The 16,616-nt window shown below is 46.5% G+C and overlaps 1 protein-coding gene across 5 annotated transcripts in view; it reads right to left on the minus strand.

The window, feature by feature from the left end:
• The window catches only part of SLIT2 (slit guidance ligand 2), a 689,918-nt gene that overhangs the window by 302,518 nt on the left and 370,784 nt on the right, over positions 1–16,616 (minus strand). For all 5 annotated transcript variants that reach the window (XM_085642360.1, XM_085642359.1, XM_085642358.1 and 2 more), the window contains exon 5: positions 15,704–15,775. In XM_085642360.1, the coding sequence (XP_085498486.1) occupies positions 15,704–15,775 (72 nt within the window). The remainder of the gene's footprint in view (positions 1–15,703; positions 15,776–16,616) is intronic.

The following is a 16,616-nucleotide window of genomic DNA, read 5'->3' on the forward strand; positions in this document are numbered from 1 at the left end:
CTATTAAGATGAACCCTTCAAAAGGCGAAATTTAGCATTTGATCACTGGGCAAAAATCAACCGAATTTGAGCAATCCTCAAACAGTGATTTCAGAAGTATTTCAGCGTCTGAACCACGGACAAAATCAGTTTTACATCGCTTCATCTACGCCCACGTCAATGCAGTTAACAACAGCACATTGAAGACATGCATGTACAACGATGCCATGACTCGAGTTTTCACCTGTGGGCATTTAAGTTGGTGTATACTTCAGTTTACAAACTGATAACTCGAGAATATAACAAACAAGCGCACGCCATGACGTGACGTATTTGCTCGGCTTTTTCTGCCGAGCCACTTGGACAGCCACGCCTGCCAAAAGGTTTCTTGTCTTTATGAGGCCATGTGTTTGGCCCCATAAAGATAAGACACCTTTTGCAACCAACGCAAAGCAGGCGAGGCCGTCTAAATGGGACGGCTCGAAAAGCCAAGCGAAAACATCACCGGCACCTCTTTCCCAATGGCTGGCCGCCGTTTACCATAAACGGTGACGCCGGCCAATGGGAAAGAGGGGCGGGGCTTAATGCCCCTTACTGAAAATACCCTGTCAACACTAAATCTCGCCAGCGAGACTGCGCATGCGCGCAGCCTTACGCTAGCGAGACCTAAAAAAGGGGGCATGGGCCTCCTCTCCCCATGCCCATAAGGTCTCCGGGGGACCCCATCCCTCAGGGTCACTTCTTTATTAAAAAGGGGCAGGGGTATGCAGCCCCCTCCCCAAGCCTGTACAGGCCCCAGGGACCCCCATGCATAGGGCCGAAAAGCAGATTAAGTGAGGGGGTCTGCAGACCCCCTCCCTGAGCCACAAATGGGCTCCGGGAGTCTTAAAGCGGTTGTGGGTGGCACTATGCTAATCGTTTGCTTAAAAACTGTGTTGTAGTGTTTTAAATATATAACCAGAGCCGGCACTCCAGAATGCAATTTACCACTGTAGTTTAATCCGTCGGCTGACCAGTTTCCACATTACGATTTTTGACAAAGCCTCGTAACCAGAGTGAACTGTGCCCAATCTTGTTAAAAATAATTATGTTCCACACCACCACCAAAAAACAGTGAAAAGACTCGGGCAGTGCTTAATGCTTACAGAGAAAAAAAAGAGAGCTGCATGTTTGTATGAAAATTAAATAGCAGTTGAAATACAAAGAGGATATTTTTAGTGAAAATCTTGTAAAAGCACAGGATAATATATACAGGAATGTACTGCAACCAAAACAGGATTTGAAGGGCATGAGTTGGTATAACTTATGGCAAACATATAAACATGATTATTGTGCCCATTTTGCATTTCAGTTAAACGCTAAGTGGCGAACTGTGCTACATATGCAAACTTGTGGTTCCCCATGATACAGAAGAATACGGATTTGCGCACAATGGAGAAAAATGAAAAAATTAAATAAAGTAAATATATAAATCATATGAATGCTAAGTGGCAGAAAACAGCAGAGGCAGCCAGAATTTAATGTTATTCTTCTGAAGCCTCATTTAATAATAGCATATAAGGGGTCACATAAATAATTATTAACACGCAGCCAAGCGATTCCACAAAATCATATGTAAGCAACCAATGCCCCAACACACATACCAAAAAACAAATGTGTACAAGTGAAACACAAATTAACAAATGTTAAAAATCAAAAGCAATTCACTAGAACACAAATGCATTTCTAGATCCAGGCTCAGTTAGAAATATAAAGATACTCTTGTAGAGAAAGTCGAAAAAGGGAAATCGGAGAAGCAGATGCCATATCCATAAGAGATGCTCTTGTAGTGGACTGAAATCTGAGGAAGGGTAAAGATGCCTCACAGGTGTACCAATCATTAGCAACATCAGACCTGCTCAGATACTTACACACCCACTCACAGATCCACTCAGATTGTCTGAGTGCTCCATGGCATTTATTGGGGGAGGGGTGTGCATGGGTCCCCTTTCCGGGCAAATTTTGGCCCCCTGGGACCCTATACCCTGGAGCCCAGCCATGTCTCCTGGGTGAGCCCAGGCCACCCAGTGTGCAATGGGACAGCGTCTGGAGCCTTAAGGCCCCTGCGGTCCCTGCCAGATCCCAACCTCCTGCAGGAGCCAGCATTGGTGCTGTACGGAGGGAGCTGCTGAAAGGCAGCTCCCTCCATGCAGGAGCAATACTTTTTACTGTTTCCCTGCCCGCTTGACAGTGAGAAAGGAAATAAATGAAACCTCTTCTTCCGGGTAAGCAAGAGCATTTTCTCAGCTCTCGCTTGCTGGAAGTGGACTGTTTGCTCTAATATAGCAGGAGCTGTCAAAGCTCCTGCCAAATCACAGCAAACAGCTATGTCACAGGGTAGGCACCCCGGAACACAGCAGGAGCCAGCCCTGGGGGGCGGCGGTCCACAGGGCTATTATTGGCTCCAGGAGCGGGGCTGTACGACCCCCCTACTCAGGGAGGTGGTCGTCCCCCAGTGCCGTATACGGCCCGGGATGGAGTCCGCACGTCCCCCCTGACAGTTTTAACTACATTTTAGGACCCAGAGAGGTGGTGGTCCCCGGGGTCAAGGGGGGTTTTGTGCCCCCTCCCCATTGTTTAAAATTAGCCCGCAGAGGTGATGGTCCCCAGGTGTTAGAAATGGGGTTTCAGGTTGGCTATGGTATGCACCTAAGCAAGGCAGAACCCGCCACTCTAGTCAGGGCAAGGGAGTAACACACTGAAGATAACCCCTTCTCAACCCGTTGATAGCTTGGCAGAGAAGTCAGGCTTATCCCAGAGGCAATGTGTAAAGCGTTTGTGCAACACACCCACACAACAGTGACACACTAGGCACACCACAAGAGAAAGTCCACACAAGGTTATATAAAAATATCCTTTGTATTATCCATAAAAACATATTTGAACACCATCACATATATTACTGTGCCACTTAGCATAAAACATTACGCCTAACCACCATCAGCAGTTCTCTACAGTACACACTTGTGGAGTGCACACATTAGTAATCCTTACTGGCAATGTACTACCCAAACATGATCACACCAGCAGTGCACCAGAGCAAACACTTGCAGCGTGCACATATTATAGTAACATCATGATTGCGCTTAACGTAAAACACTATGCATTGCCGGATGTCCACCACCCATACGAGAACAACAGTCAGAGTGGCACCTGTGCTTTTATGAGGGTACTGCGAGTCTTCCCATGGGCTTCTGGGCCATGTACCTGCCTACTCCCGGGAATGCGATAACCCTAGCCAGGGGCCTCCAGAAGGTCTCACCCCAGGCTTCCCAAGGCACACCAATGCCTCTCTCAGAAAGCAAGGGTCCTGAGGATATGTCACACTCTGGCAGCTGCTCACACTGCCTTCTCGTGTTCTCGGTGCATGCTTGGACGGCTCAAGGCCAATCAGGCCTAATGTCAGGGCAAAGGGAGATCTCCCCCTAGTCTCCCGGTTCCACTGGCCTGGCGTCCCACGGGCTTCCTCGAAAGCCAGATGCCTGTACCCACGAGGCACTGCCCCAGCGGGCCAGGAAAGAGGAATGGCTGGCGGCCAAACACGGAGCAAATTCTCCATCAACTTTTGCTCTTCTCCACTTGGCCTTTCACTGCAGTGGGCGCCGCCCACAATTACGTTGGTGTTGCTAGGCAACGCCGGAACATCAGCCCGGGGTTTCCATCTTCCGCTGGAGCTGCTTGTCGTAGCTGGGATCTGCGAGGTCGTGGCTTCTTTACCCTGGAGTGTGGTCCGCTTGGCCCCGCTGACAACCAGACTCAGCCACACGGCTTGTTGCCTCTGCCTGGCCTCCGGAGGCTGCGGCTTCTCCTCATGTAGTGAATACATTCTGCGCCCGCCGCATTTGAGGATCGAGCCCACTTCCCGGGCTCCTGACAACAAAATTGAAAGCACCCACCATGTGCTTCTGGTGTGCAGGCACAGCGCTTAAAAGCACAGCAAAGATGAAGCTTTACTGCAGTATGGGCCCACACCTGGGGCTTGGCAAATAAACCCCAGCATGCCCCAAGCCCAGGTTCAGAGCCCTGAGCCCAAAGAAAACAAAGCGCTCGAGTCTACCCAGACCAGGGGCACAGCAGCACTCCTGGGAGAGTGCTAGAGACACGCCAGCAGGGCGCAGCCAGGCAGGCCAGCACAAGGGCCTCAGATCAAAGTGATAGTCCACTCCAGAATAGATTCCTCCTGGCAGTCCAGCAGCCTGCCCGTCACAAGTCCCACACAGCGTCTACTTCTTTACATGGGGTCACTGCCCCTTTACTTATAGTCCTAATGTCTTTGTTTTGGGGGCACTTTACAATACAATTACAAGTGCACAACCCTCCCCATTCATAGTGTAAGCCATGGCTTCAGACACAATACAGGGTGGCGGAGCCAGCATTGTAGAAGGCAGGCACAGCCCTATTCAGGCAGACCAGGTCTATTCAGGTGCAATGGACAACTCCTCCCGCTACTCTAAATTCAGCCAAGGTCTATTCAGACTAGTGCTGAGTCACCCAGGCAGGACAGGACACAACCCCCCCAGGAACTGGCTGGAGTGAATGCACATTCCCTCTCCCATGTCAGTCAGAACCAGACGGTCAATACACATCCAGGAAGGCACAAAGACACATAGCACACAGAAATGCCCACTTCTAAAAGTGGCATTTCTAAAATAGTAATAATAAATCTGCTTTCACCAATAAGCAGGATTGATCACGACTATTCCAAACATACCAAACATTGTCACGTTACCCCTCTCATGTCAGGAACTACGACTGAAGCACATATCAGGGAATCCCCAATGCATCCCTATGAGAGGGCAGCCTCACAGCAGTGAGAAACCAAATAGGTCTGCTTGTCACTACCAGGACATGCCACACAGTTAAGGCACATGTCCTACCTTTTACCTACACCGCACCCTGCCCAAACCCAAAGGGCTAGCTAGGGCCTACCTTAGGGGTGACTGATATGTAGTAAAAGGGGAGTTGCAGACGTGGCAACCACTTTATATGACACGTCACAGCAGCAGTAAACTGGGCGCGCAGGCCCTGCAGTGGCAGAGGCCTGAGACAGGTTTGAAAGGCTACTTAGGTGGGAGGGGGTGGCGCAAGTAGTGCTGCAAGCCCACAGTAGCATTTCATTTACAGGCCCTGAGTTTATGGGATACCACTGCACAAGGGACTCACAGGTAAATTAAATATGCCAATCAGATGTAGACCAATCTTACCAAGTTTACAAGAGAGAGCACATGCACTTTAGCACTGATCAGCAGAGATAAAGTGCCCAGAGTCATAAAACCACCAACAGCAGGTCAGAAAAAATACAGAAGGAAGGCGAAATGTTCTGGGATGACCCTGCAGAAAGGGCCAAGTCTAACACCAGGGCTTTGTAGCCGCCCCAGGGGGAGGGTGGTCTGTATGGCCGCCATTCAAATTGAAAGCAAAGCCCAAGGGAGGTTGTGGCCCTTGGACTCAAAAGAGCCCAGGAAGGGGGTCCAAAGAGCCACCCTCCATTATATTAAAAAAGCCCCAAGGAGGTGGTGGTCCCCGGGGCTTAAAAGAGGGGAGGGGGGCCTCGTGAGCCCCCATCCTTTTATTAATTTTGCATAGTTCTGGGACCTGACACCCCCAGAGGCTGAACAGTTGAGAAGCACGGGAGCCCGAACTTCGTTTTAAAAATATGTTTGGCGGAAGCTGCGGAGGCCTAGGGGGTCAGGGTATTCCTACCCAGACCCCCTCTCTTTTTTTAATGTTTTTTTGTGGACTCACCTGAAGCAGAGTCCCAAGATGGTTGCCAACACTTCCTCATAGAAGTGTTGCCAGCCAATTACATTTCAGCGCAGGGACTGTCAGATCCTCAGAGGATCCGCGTCTTTATGTATACCATTTTTTTTTTTATTTCTCAAAAACTACTGACTGGATTTACAATAAATAACAAAATGGGTTTCTTTAGCGTTGGTGGTGCACTGTGGGACAATGTTTGTTTGTGCCCCCCAATGACCACCTCTGACACGGATTCCCTCACTATCACTTTTTAACAGTGCCCCTCAAGTCTCCATAACCACTTTCTCGCTCAGATGCATTAATTAGGTTTATAGTGCCACTCATACCAGTGTAGGGTGTCGGACCACATTACATCACACACACACATTACACAGAGACAATCAATCATAAGTTTGTAAATCAGTGTATAGGAAATGTTACACACGAAAAATGATTACAAGGTGTAGCAGTGACATGTCCTCCATACTGATAGACAGTATCGTTAAAGAGTGCTTGGTCTGAAGAAGCGCAAACTCATAATGTAAAACACCATGGTTGGGGGTTACATTTAATAATAATTTTTTTTTTTTTTTTTTTTTTTTACCGAAATGAACCCTTTTTGCAACATTAGAATAATGAAAAATCATAATGAGCTGATCTATACCTTGCATTAGCTCACTGTTCTATATTAGGATTTTAAGTTATACACTGCAAGTAATAAAAGGATCTCTCTGACAAAAGCACTGACCTATTTACATTATATGCACTGTGTGATCTGCACGGTACATGCCCTTTTCATCAGGCATTTCAACCCTTTACACTACCTTAATATGAGTCAAAACTTCCACTAGATAAAACTCCGATCCCACTCCAAGAAGAACCTAAATCATCAGAGTTACTTTGAAATTTTTATTGTTGTATGAAAATTGCTGGAGGCAAGGAATGTGCAGGTGCTTTTAAAACTACAATATACTTGCAAATACGACCCCCAAACCCCCACAAGTGAGCACCAGGGTGAGGTGGCACCGGTCACACCGCCCTAGAGCTGGCCCTGATAGGCATCTCCAACCGCCGTCCTGATTACGATGTATGGTTGCGACGACCCGACCTTGGTGGTCTGACTGTCTGCCTCGAGGCATCGGGAACGATGAATTTGGGGTACATACTCACCCAAATCAGCTTCTCCCTAACAGACTTAAATGTGACTACGACTCTGTGTGCGCCGGATGCAGGTAAGTCCATTGGTGGCATTAATCCCCATTGACTGCAGAGATCGCCACACTCTAGCAATAGAGTACATGGTGCACAAGGCATATCCTCACATATGTCATGCATGTGTGTGCATATTATGTTTCCTGTGATTTTGCGCAGACTTGCAACAAGATATTCAGAGGTATGTCCACTGCCATAGATGAGACCACTGCGGTTCCATCGTAATACGGCGGGGGGAACCTTCCCTGCCTCAGCAGTCAGAATCGGATCGCGGCCACGACAGTCTGCCCGACCAGCATCGTAATCAGGCTATATGTGTTTTTTGTTTTGCTAATAACTTTGGCACTGTTAGACTTGGCACCATTGGGGTGGGTCTCCCTTCCATTTTTTTGCTGTTGCCTCATAGGTTGTTGTTGGTCTAGATGCTTTGGGCACTTTGCCACTGCTGGTCAGTGCCAAAGTGCAAGTGCTCCCATTGTAAATTGATGTGATGGATTAGTGATTCCATGATTGGCTGATTTGATTTACTTGTCAGACCCTGGTACAGTGCACCATGTGTGCCCGGGCCTGTAAATCAAATGCTGCTGGAGGGCTTGCAGCACTAATTGTGCCACCCACAGAAGCAGCTTGTAAAATGTGGCTCAGGCCTGCCATCGCAGAGCCTGTGTGCAGTCTGGGGCTGCCATGTCTACTTGGCAAGCGCACACACTTACCAGTCCCCAAACCTTCCCTTTACTGCATGTTAGTCACCCCTAAGGTAGGCCCAAGGTACCCCTGTGGGCAGGGTGCATTGTATGTGAAGGGTAGGACATGCCCCGATGTCCTGATAGTGAAATACTGCCAATTTATTCTTGCAAGACTATCTGTTCCCATAGGCCAGAATGGGCAGTTTGTTTATGATATCTTATAAACATAACTGACCCTAGGAACAAGGTAGGAAAATAAAGTTTAGTATGCCTGAACTCAGAATGTTAAGATGCATCTTTTAGTGAGGGTGATTTTTACATTCTGTGTTTGAAAATCCACTTTTAGAAAGTAGGTATTTTCTTGCCTAACTATCCAGTGTGTGTCTCTGCTAGGTTTGTGTATTGCATGTCTGGCTTTTGTATGACAGGTGGCTGGGGAGGGCTGTGGCTCCAGAAGTCCAATGAGTCAGGGCTGGGCTGAATAGGCTTGGTCTGCATTTTGAGTGATGGGAGGAGTAGCATCTTCACCTGAATAGGGCTGTGCCTGCCTTCCACAGTGACGGCTCCGCCCCCTGTGGTGTGTCTGAAGCCAGGGCTCACACTGACAAAGGAGGTTGTTGTGCACTTGCAATGTGCCCCACAGAACTGGTTTTGGCTGGGTACAGACACTCTCTGCTTCAGAGAACAAAGGATTTTGGTGTATGATAAGAGGGGCCCAGACCCCAGACTTTTAGATCACTTCGGGGAAATCAAGAGAAACCTTTGCCAAGGAGAAGAGCCGCATAAGCTGAGGAGGAATACTGCCCCTGTGCTGTTTGCTGTCTGGGGTTGGCCTGCAGTGGCTACTTGCTGCCAAGGAAAGGAGAAAAGGACTTTGCTGTGCTTTGTCATCTTGAGGAAGATCTTCAAGGGCTTGAAACTGAGCCTGCCTCCTGTTCTGAAGTCTCAGGGACACAAAGACTTCACCACCAGCTCCCCTGAATTTCCTTGCTGTGAATTCCAACCTGCAAAGAGGTGCCTGCTGCTGTTTAGGACTGCTAGAGACTGTTTGTTGCTGGGAGCTGGAAAATCGACGCATCCGCACCTGTTTCCGATGCGTCACCTGAGAAACCGTCGCAGCGCCTGGCGCGGTTCGAGAAATCACAGCACGACGCATCGGGTGCAACGATCTCCGAAGTCCGAGATCACCGCACCGATCCCGAAGAAAGCCTGCTGTGCGGCTGCACGAAACCACGCATCGTACCGGATCGACGCATCGCATCGTGGCACCAAGAGTGTTGCATCGTTGGGGGACATAGTAAGAAACCGATGCATCACCTCCCCAGGCAGTATAGAAAACGATGCATCACCTCCTCTCCGGTAAGGAACTGACGCATCACCTCACCTGCGCTGCAATAAGGAACCGATGCATCACCTCCCCCGAAGCAAGGAACAGACGCATCACCGTTCTTGCGTGTAAGGAACCGACGCATCACCTTCCCTGCGGCCATTTTGTTTGTTTTGCGTGACGCATCCAAGGTACTTTGTGAGAAACGTGTCGCATTTACAACTTGCATTGAACTGAACTATATCTACCTTTTGAAAGCTTTATTTTTAGTACTGTATTGAGGATTTTTGTTGTTTGGTCTTGTTTTGGTTTATTTTTCTAAACTGCTGTGGTGTCCATTTGTAGTGTTTTCACTGTATTACGTTATGTGTTCACAAACGCTGTACACACTGCCTCTGAGATAAGCCTGTCTCCTCGTGCCAAGCTACCAAGGGCATGAGTAGGGGTTATTTTAGAAGTATATCCCCCTTACCCTGACTAGAAAAAAGGCCCCTGTTTGGACAATGGTACCTAGCTCTGCCAACTAGAGACCCCCATTTCTAACAGGCACCATTTGACGAATCTTCACAATATTTTCAAAAGTAGTTTGGCACTCACTTTAGCTGCTGTCTTGAATGTTTTGGGTGATTGGTCAAGCGGGGGCCAAAAAAAAGGGTGGGTCCCAAAACGCATTTCCCCATGCAATTTCCCATAGGGTTTTTGAACAAGACTACACCATGAACTGCTGAACGGAGTGACACCAAATTTGGCAGAAAGCTAGAGCTTGGTCCAGAAAGAGTGCGGTTTGTAATTTAGTGTAAATTCTTTCAGTAGTTTTGGATTTATTAAAGAAGAAAGATGTATCGCTTTCTAGGGACATGAATCCTCTGCAGAACCAAGAGATCACACGGTGAGATCTGATTGGCTGCCAACACTTCAACAGGAAGTACTGGCAGCCATCTTCGGACTCTGACTCAGCTGAGTCCTTAGAAAAAAAAAACAGAAGGGGGCAGGGTTTAAATACCCTGACCCCCTAGGGCTGGTGGTGGGGTCCCAAAAAAATGTTTTTGTGTTTTTTGTGGAATATCCACAGCAAAACAAAATAAATGCGGTCTCCCACGCTTGTTGTTTAATTTGCCGCCCAGGTGGGCCAGGTCCAGAGGGGAATATAAATGTGCAATTAATGGTAGATGGGACACATGTGGCCACCATCCCCAGGTAAATTATGGCCCTGGGTCTGCCACACCCCAGGGCCCGGTCACATTTGAGAATGGCAGCTGTGTAGCCCCCCTCTCGGGGCCCAATTCGGCCCCAGCTACCCAAGGGCCCGCCTGATATGCTAAATGGGGAAGGAGGCCATGTGGCCCCACTCCTGGGCTGATTTTGGCCCTGGGGACCTCATCCCCCTGGGCCCAGCCATTAAAATAAAATGGGAAGGGGGTCGCGCAGCTCCCCTCTCCAGGCCGTGTTCTGCACTGGTGACCCCATCCCCTGAGGCCAAACTGTGCAATGCAAAGGGAGGGGGGCCGTGTGGCCCTCTCCCAGAGTCATTAGTTGCCCTGGGAACTCCATTCCCCATAGCTCCTGCTATGTCCCGGGGTGCCCACCCCCGGAATATCGCTGTTTCCCTGCCAGCACAAGTTTGGGCAGGGAAACCTTTGTTTGCTCTCACTTGGTGGCAGCAGTTTAAAGCTCCTGCCATCCGAGTTGGCTCCCTGCGTGCGGGAGCAGTAAAAATACTCCCGCCCACTGGGAGTGGAGTTTTCATCTGTTTCCCTGCCCGCTGTGAAGCTGGCAAGGAAATAGATTAAAAAATTGCTCCCACACGCTGGAAGCAGCATTTTTTGCTGCAACCTGCTTGCGAAAACAATGCCAGCTTCCTCTGAAGGCGGGTAGTAATAGTTACCTTAGGGCACACATTATCGTTTCTTGAGATAAACATAACTAGAACTGCTATTTTTCTATGGTTGTGTGCATGTAAAATCTGAACCAAACTATAACACCCATGTAACCTTTGTTTTTTTAGTGAATGTCTAAGGTTTTTTAAATTCTATTTTCTAACTATAACGTCCCTGTAACCTTTGGTTCTTTCAGTGAATATATTTATATATTCATATATGTATACACCCAGCAAATGTGCCCCATCTCCCTCTCTCCTAGCCCAGGAAGACTATTCAGAATGCAGATGAAACCCTGTTACACCCAACCCTTCCTATATGATGGCTGTCTGGAAAGTATGCACAAAGCCTAGCTGTCACTCTACCCTAGACATAGATTGGAGTCAGGCTGCAAAGCACATAGAAATGCCACTTTCCAAAAGTAGCATTACCACAATAGTAATGAAAAATCCACCTACATCAATAAGCAAGATTTATCACCACTATATCAAACAAACCAAACATGGCAACGCTACTCCTTTCAAATCAGAAATTACAAACATTTAAGGGATTCCCAATGCTAACCTATGAGAGGTGCAGCACTCACTGTAGTAAAAAATGAAATAGGGTGTTTTTCACTACAGGGACATGTCTCACAATAAAGGCATGTGTCCTACCTTTTGCCTACATAGTACCCTGCCCATAGGGCTACCTAGGGGTGACCTATCTGTAGTAAAGGGGGAGTTTCAGAATTGGCAAGTGACTTTAAATGCCAAGTCAACGTGGCAGTAAACTGTGCACGCATGCCCTGCAGTGGCAGGCCTGAGACAGGTTTGGGAGGCTACATCTGTGGGTGGTGCAAGCAGCGCTGCAGGCCCACTAGTACCATTTAATTTACAGGCCCTAGCTATATGGGATACCACTATACAAGGGCTTACAAGTAAGTTAAATATGAAAAATAGGTGTAGGCGATTCATATCATGTTTAAAGAAGAGAGCACAGGCACTTTAGCACTAATTAGCAGTGGTAAAATGCCCAGAGTCCTAAAGCCAACAACAACAGTTCAGAAAAAATACAGGAGGAGGGCAAAATGTTTGGGGATAACCTTGCAAAAAGGGCCAGGTCCAACATATATGTATACACACACACACTAAAGAGCCAGCACTGGGGACCCTGCGTACTACATTCACGATGCATAGTTGGGACTGAATGTAAGGTTTTTGGTCAAGCCCTGACCTGAGGCCCTTTGTGAACTCACACTCTATTCACAAAGAGAAAATTGGCTTTTAAATCTACACCACTTTCCTCCAGTCTAGATGCATGTTGAAATGCATATTTTGCATTCTTATAGCAGCAAACATTTTTAGTTTCATAACCACTTGACCTTTATTGTAGAACTTGCTTATATTAAAATTGTGTTGCTTAGAGATGCTGTGCTCTACATATATGTTTTTTAGGTCGAGTCTATAGAAACAGCGCGCATGCGCTGCTAGCTTCGCGAGGCATGCAGTTATCAAGTACAGAGTGGGAGCTCTGTGGAAGCTCCGCCCATGTTTTTAATTGGCTCGTGTCATTGTCTTTTGTAAATTCTGTCTTCTGATTGATTATGAGGCTTGTTCGTCCTGCTTTATTATGCCATGTCGTCATGTGTATCCTTTCATGGCTACTGGCCCCTTTACTTTGAGTGTTAAACTGTAAGGTACGTGTTATTTAGTGCACTATATTTTTCCCCCTCCCCCGCCCGCACTCCCGCTGTCGTGTCTTTTCGCACCCCCCCCGCCCGCACTCCCCGTTAGCAATGCAATAGGTCTTGCATAAATGTGAGTCCTATTGCATTGCAAATGCTTGTGTTGTAATAAGGTTACATTGCCCTGTCCATTCATACTGATAGCACTAATGGGAGGTGATCTGTGTAGTAACCAGGGATAGTAGTGATGGTGTAGTTTCCAATGTCATCTTTGACATGTGAGGCCTTCAGCAGTGCTCAGGAGGGTGAGTTATGGCAAACTATACGAGGTGAATGTAAGTTTTTTAGTTAAAAAAATGTCCTTTGAGCTGAAACTTTTAACGTTTTTCGCATGCTTTGGTCTTCTCAGTAACTAAGCATAACTGTGCTTTAATACTCTTTTTCAGCGAATATAAACACACACATTTACAGCCATTTGTAATAATATCCCACTATCTACAACAAGTGTGTAGAGCAGCATCAAAGGGATCAAATACAGGTGCTGCCTTGCTATGCAGGGTAGCCCAGCCCTTGCCCTCTTTTACCAACATGCCTGAATGCCAACCCTAGGTTTAAAGGACTATTGCAAAAGATCTTCTAAAGATGATCTAAAACTAGAACCTCCTAAATAGATGGCAATAGTTTCTTCAAAGAAGAAGTTTATGAGTTCTTTTGGAAAACGTTAATTGCATCTCAAGATGAATCAAGTTTATATTCCTGTGCTGCCCACTTAGAATTAGTAATGACTAGATGATGGTTGTGAGCTTCACACTACTATGGCAATACTCAGCAGATTCTAAAAATGGGGGAAATTAACTTAGGCTGAGGGATGTAACATAATAATGGGAAAAGAGCCTCCATCCAACTGGTGGCTGCACCTTTCTCATGTTCTAATGTGTAGATCGAATGCCCTGCAATGCACACTGGCAACTAGGGTCATTCCAGTCCTCAGTCCCTTCTAAGAGGAAACAACAATGAAAACCACCCATTGTTTAGCTACCTCCTGGCGGATTCCAGTGATGGTGCTGTCTCAAAGCAGCACTGCAGCATGGAGGAGTTCACCTGTTTGAATGGAATTTACTTCAGTATACCAGCAATGGCATTACGCCTGCGTCTTAGCAGAACAGAAGTCAATGGACTGTATCACAAATAAGGCACACTTTCCCTGTTTAGACAGGTGTGCCAGGCGCAAACAGGGAAAGTGTGCCCTATTATGATGAATGTGCTGCCCTGAGGGCAGCCCTGAACATGTGCTGCACTGGGAGCAACGCGTTCAGTGAAATATGGAGCGGTTGTTTCAAAGCTGCTGCATGCTTCACAGGGCAGGTGACAACCCGCCTGCACTTTGAAGAGGAGAGAGAGGTCCCTTTACAGGCAGGTGCTGTGAGTGACTGCCCCTGCCTGCAGGTGAATGTCTGGGGGTCCAAGGTTCACCCTATAACCTCTCAAGAGGGCTTCTGTCAGGGAGGACACTGACAGTACACCACCTTTTTGTGGCGCATTGTCAGTGTGCCTCCTAAGGGCATGTTGGCCTGTGTGCCCGTGTTGGCAATATTGCACGGGCACAAATGCGAAGTGATTCACTTAGTTGCATAGGACCACATACCATGCAAATGAGGGAACGACCTCTCAGGATACCGCTGGCGTTACATGTAAGGCAGCACTATGCACCGGGAGTGAAAAAGCAGGTGCACACACCTGTCGTGCCCTAGGGCACGATGTATAATACTGCCCCGGGTAGCCTCAGGTAAATGGAGCTCGGTCCTTGTATGAATGGTGTGTCGTTTGACGCAATCAGATAAATATACAAATGTTTGGTTCATAGAGGCTTTATTTTTTAACAACATTATCAATTGTGTTCTATTGAAATTATAGCTGTGATAATTAACTATTACAACTCAGCCAAATGTGGTTTAATGTGATTGTTCTACTTCTCTCACACTGCTTGTCACAGTGCACTCCACCTGTGGCCTTCATTCAATTGGTGTAGATCCACAGGGAATGATTGTTTCTAGAGTTTTGTGGTAGTGCCCTGCAGATATCATTTGACATATTTTCCCATAGCAATTTGCCCCAAATGACATGGTTCCGGTCATGTGGGGGTAAATTGAATAGGGATAATGCCACAGTTAGGCACAACCCCTAAATTGCGTGATTAGGGGGTCTCCCCATGAGCATAGGCAATTTGCTCAGTGGGCCTAATTCTCAAATAAATTGTATAAAACCATGTTTACTTTTGCCTCACAATCAAATGTTTTTGGTGTAGGGCTTTACAGTGCATATGGACTGCTTTTTGTAATTTTTACCGAGATAAAAACATTGGGGGTGAGACCTTCCCATTTGCATTTACAAAATGGGAAAATACTTGCAATACTTTTATGGACCCTACACATTTCTGCATTTGTGGGAGGCCCTAAAAACTCTGGCATGGCCGGCAGTCCGTCTCACCCATTCCCATGACACCTTTTTCCTCCCGTTTTCCTATCACTCTACAAAGGAAAAGATCAGGGAAAGATCAACCAGGTAGAATGACTTTTGAACTAAAGTAAATGAATTTCCTTGCAGAAATCCTGATTCAGACTCATCCCATTTAGAAGCAGAGATGCACTTTCTTGGGAGTTAGGCCCACCACTTTCAAATGCAAGGAAAGGCAACAGCATTAGAGTGTCGAATTTTAATAAAAAGATTTAAAATGTTTTTTGGTGGTTGGTGGCGGGGGCTCTTTAGAGGTATTTTTGCTTAATTTTGCATGGAGCCAGCAAGCTCAACACACCATTCCACTTACTTGAAATCTATGCGCATAAAAAAAAGCCTTGTGAATTATGCACCACTGTAAAGCCTTTTGTGATCCACTAAAAAGTATCATGCACGTGAAAATAGAGATTATTTCCCGTCTTTGCCATGGCAACGCAGCCACATCTTTCCAGTGGGGAACATCCACCCAGAGTAGATTTCCGAGTCCCTCTAAAAAGTCTACAGTTTGTTTGTGGCTACAATTCAAATCAGTCCAACATACAATATTCTATAACCTGAGCTCGCAAGGAGTTATCGACGTCTACGGTCTGGATCTACGCTGGCAGCGTGCACAGTACGTAAAAGCAACAGACGTAAGCATCAAAATTCAACTGAGAAGACTTACAGGTTCTTGATGTCCACAGCCCCACGAAAAGCCTTCCTTGGAATGGCCTGCATCAGATTTTCACTGAGGTCACTATATATAGAAGAAAGAGATTACAAGGGTGAGCACTGTATAGAAACAACACAATATTTCAATTCTTCTTGCATCACTTTAGCTGAATCACAGAAAAGAACACAGGAGCAGGCCCAGGTTCCAATCACTAAAATGGAAAAAAAATGGCGAAAAAAAAGAACAATTCAGAGCAAATTCAGTTTACGGCCACTTTAAGTAATTGGCAAATGGACTTCTGCGGCACTGCGCTGACAATAAATCCACTGAACGAGATGCTAACCTTCAGCCTGTCTTACCGAGACTGGATTTAATTGTGCTCTTTATGAAATTGCATTATGGTAATATGACAGGAGACTCGCCTCTTGGTTGAAAAATGGCGGCAGAGAAAAAAAGTATAACATAAGGTTATGACACCACCTGGGTACCAAAAATACTGAGAGCATTGTTTAAAAACATGCTGTCTGCATGCAAAATTTTTGAGTACTTTAAAACCTTAAACATTTTGTGCAAAAGGTCGATTTCCACACATCATATTCGGACATAAAAAGTCTGACAGGCATCACCCCTGGTGTTTGAAATGGTAATGATGATTAAGGTGATCCACTTATAGAGCTCTGACCTACCATATGCCAGGAGGCAGCGCTTCACAAAAAAATCTAATAAATAAATAAAAATATAGGGCAGTTCTGTGTAGTACTTCTCAAAGATGCTAGTAGATTCTGGTATTCTCAAATGAATTCAGCAACAGACCATAAAGCAGACAAGATTAATGCAAGGTTTTTCTTTTAGAAAGTTCTACAATTTTCAGAACAATCGGCGTGCTCTTTTTGTCAGAATTAGTAAAGTGAGGTGAACAACTAGA

Source organism: Triturus cristatus, chromosome 2_2 (genome assembly GCF_964204655.1).
Source record: "Triturus cristatus chromosome 2_2, aTriCri1.1, whole genome shotgun sequence".
Lineage (NCBI taxonomy): Eukaryota > Metazoa > Chordata > Amphibia > Caudata > Salamandridae > Triturus > Triturus cristatus.